Here is a 2,757-nt window from a genome sequence, read left to right as displayed (position 1 = left end):
CCTCAGCAATTGGTATCCAGTAGTAAGCCATTTTTAAGTCGATCTTCGAGAATATTGTCTTGTTATGAAGTTGATATGTGAAGTCTTGTATGCAAGGTATCGGATAGCGGTCGGGTAGTGTGATCGCATTTAGACGTCTGTAGTCACCGCAAACTCGTAATCCGCCGTCCTTCTTCTTCACAACGTGTAGCGGGCTCGCCCAGGGACTGTTTGACGGTTTGCAGATGCCCATTTCCAGCATATTCTCGAACTCAGTCTTTGCAGCTTTATACTAATCCGGTGGAAGCGGACGCGGACGGGCGTAGAGTGGCGGGCCAGTTGTCTCGATATGGTGGACGACGTTATGCTTCGAAGGTTGTTTGAGTGACATGGGTCGAAGTACATCTGGATATTGCTTCAGTACGTGGTAATAGGCTTGGTTTGTGCCGATTACCTGTACCATTATATGTACCTTGCGATGATGATGAATGTCCATAGAAAGTTTCGTCGTAAACCAAAATCCAATCTTAACGTTTTTTCGCCATACGTCTTGATAGGTGTGTTGTTTGCGGCAAATAATCTGCAGGCGTTTTCGATTTTTGTATTGCTTCTATAATTTGATGCTGATAATACGGATATATCGGCGCCGGTATCCACGAGGAAACGTTCTCGAGTGTTGCGATCGTAGATACATAGGCGGTTGCTGGCAGTAGGGACATCGAGGTCCGCCGTAGTCGATGTCGGAGCTAGTTTAAAGCTTTGTTTCTTCGGCAACACGGCGATTCGCAACGCTTCGCTTTATCGCCGAATCGGTAATGGTATTTACATTCCCACGTGGCATCGCCGGGCTTCACAGATGATTTGTTTCTTGTTGAGTTTGAATTGGATCGTGGCCTTGACTGGGAGCGATAGCCACGGTATTGACGATGTGTGGAGCGGCCGCGTATTTCGTTGATTTCTAGCGACAATTTTTCTAGCTGCTTCGATAACATTGCTATTTGTGTTGATACGGCGTCGTTCGTAGTTGTTGTTGCGGTCGATACAGCGGCGATCATCGCGGGCTCGGAGTATTCCGCCATCTTGTCGGCCATGGCGGCGAGTGTGTCGAGTGATGACTCGGTATTTACGGATAGAACAACGCGTATCTGAGTAGGTAAATGGTTAAGCCACTCGATACGGAGCCCTTCGTTCGTAATCATACCGGCGCTTAGTTCTCGCATCTTGCGAAGTAATTGAGAGGGTTTCTGGTCACCCAGCTGTAGACCGCTGACGAGCTTCTGGAAGTTCTTTACGTCTGATTTTTCATATACGGCGAGTAGTCGGTTCTTCAATGTGATGTATTAATCAGTAGCCGGCGTGTCGTATAGAATGTCGGTGACGTGTTGCAGGTCCGTGGCTTGCAGCTGTTGCAGGACGTAACGGAACTTCTGATCATCGGACGTCTTCAAGGGGTCGACGACAGCTTCAAATTGTATGAACCAGGCTCGTGGAAGGTCCCTCCAGAATGGTAGTATCCGTGACTGTACGGAGATGGCTGCCAGGTCTACCTCGGCCAGAGGTTTGGGGTCTTGAGCAGCAGTATCTTGATCCATTTTCTCAATGTCGGTAGGTCACCACTGTAGGGGCTCTTGCTTCCCTAACTATTTCGGAGGTTTCTTGAGTATCGTAATAAACTTGTTGATGCTTCAGGTGGAATGATTTTAATTTGAAATTTACACAGATATATATACAAAAATGAAAATTATTAATAACCAATAAACAATATTTACAGAAATTCGTCTCCAATAAAAAGTTTCACATTATAACCAATGAAATTGGATTATAATGTGAGTTACAATTTAATTACCGGTTTACCAATCGGAAGGGCTATAACAAGAATAAAATTCTTTAAGAAAATTATGTACAAATCAAAACATTGGCTTTTCTACCAATAGCGAGTGAGTATGTAAGAACAATAATTATTTCTTACGAATTGTACGAGAGGTGAGGGGCGCACCGTCGCCGCGGGGGGCACAATATAAATACGCGCCTATCTGTGTCCATACAAAACTCGGCGTATGTGCTCCTACGTTTTAGTAACCGCGCGCCTTCGGCTCGCGACGGTCATATGCTTGATGTTTTGTATGGACACTGCGTGTGGTAGGTAATGTAGGTCCCACAGTGCTATTTTGATTTTAAATAAGAATATTTAATTTAAATCTCAGTTTATTTGAAATTTTAAGTCAACTAACTTCTAAATAAGTTATTATTATAACAATTTAACATACGATAATATTATCATAGTCGTGTCACCGTGGCGTCACGGAAGGGTAGATAGGCAAACTTGGTATAACTAAGAATTTATTTTATTTATATACTCTTTATTGCACACCAATATAGACAAAAATAATAGGAGTAAAACAAAACAAAGAAAAGAAAAATGTACAATAGGCGGCCTTATCGCTAAAACAGCGATCTCTTCCAGGCAACCTTTGGTAGAGGAGAGAGATAGGATGGTAGGGGTGTGCAATTATTTAATACATAAAAAAAAAAAAAATAGATACAATATATATATGTATATATACGATACATAAATAAATATTCCATAAATATATAATTATATAATAATATAATATACATACACATTATAAATATATACATTTACATACTATAGATACTTACATAATAAATAAAATATTTAATTGCAGTATTTCTTCATGAAGCAAGATAGTGCTCTTTTATCATTTTTTTAAAAGAAGTTATAGTTGGTGCACGTCTTGCTTCTAGTGGAAGAGAGTT

At 41.2% G+C, this 2,757-nt stretch overlaps 1 protein-coding gene across 1 annotated transcript; it reads right to left on the bottom strand.

The window, feature by feature from the left end:
- Window positions 1-725: 725 nt before the first annotated feature.
- LOC126779829 (uncharacterized) lies at window positions 726-1,199 on the bottom strand. The gene has a single exon (XM_050503948.1). The coding sequence runs from the start codon at window positions 1,197-1,199 to the stop codon at window positions 726-728; it is 474 nt and encodes a 157-aa protein (XP_050359905.1).
- Between the last annotated feature and the right edge of the window lie 1,558 nt (window positions 1,200-2,757).

Source organism: Nymphalis io, chromosome 30 (assembly GCF_905147045.1).
Source record: "Nymphalis io chromosome 30, ilAglIoxx1.1, whole genome shotgun sequence".
NCBI lineage: Eukaryota > Metazoa > Arthropoda > Insecta > Lepidoptera > Nymphalidae > Nymphalis > Nymphalis io.
Note: the sequence above shows the minus strand (reverse complement) of the source record. Positions and strands in the feature narration are given on the sequence as shown.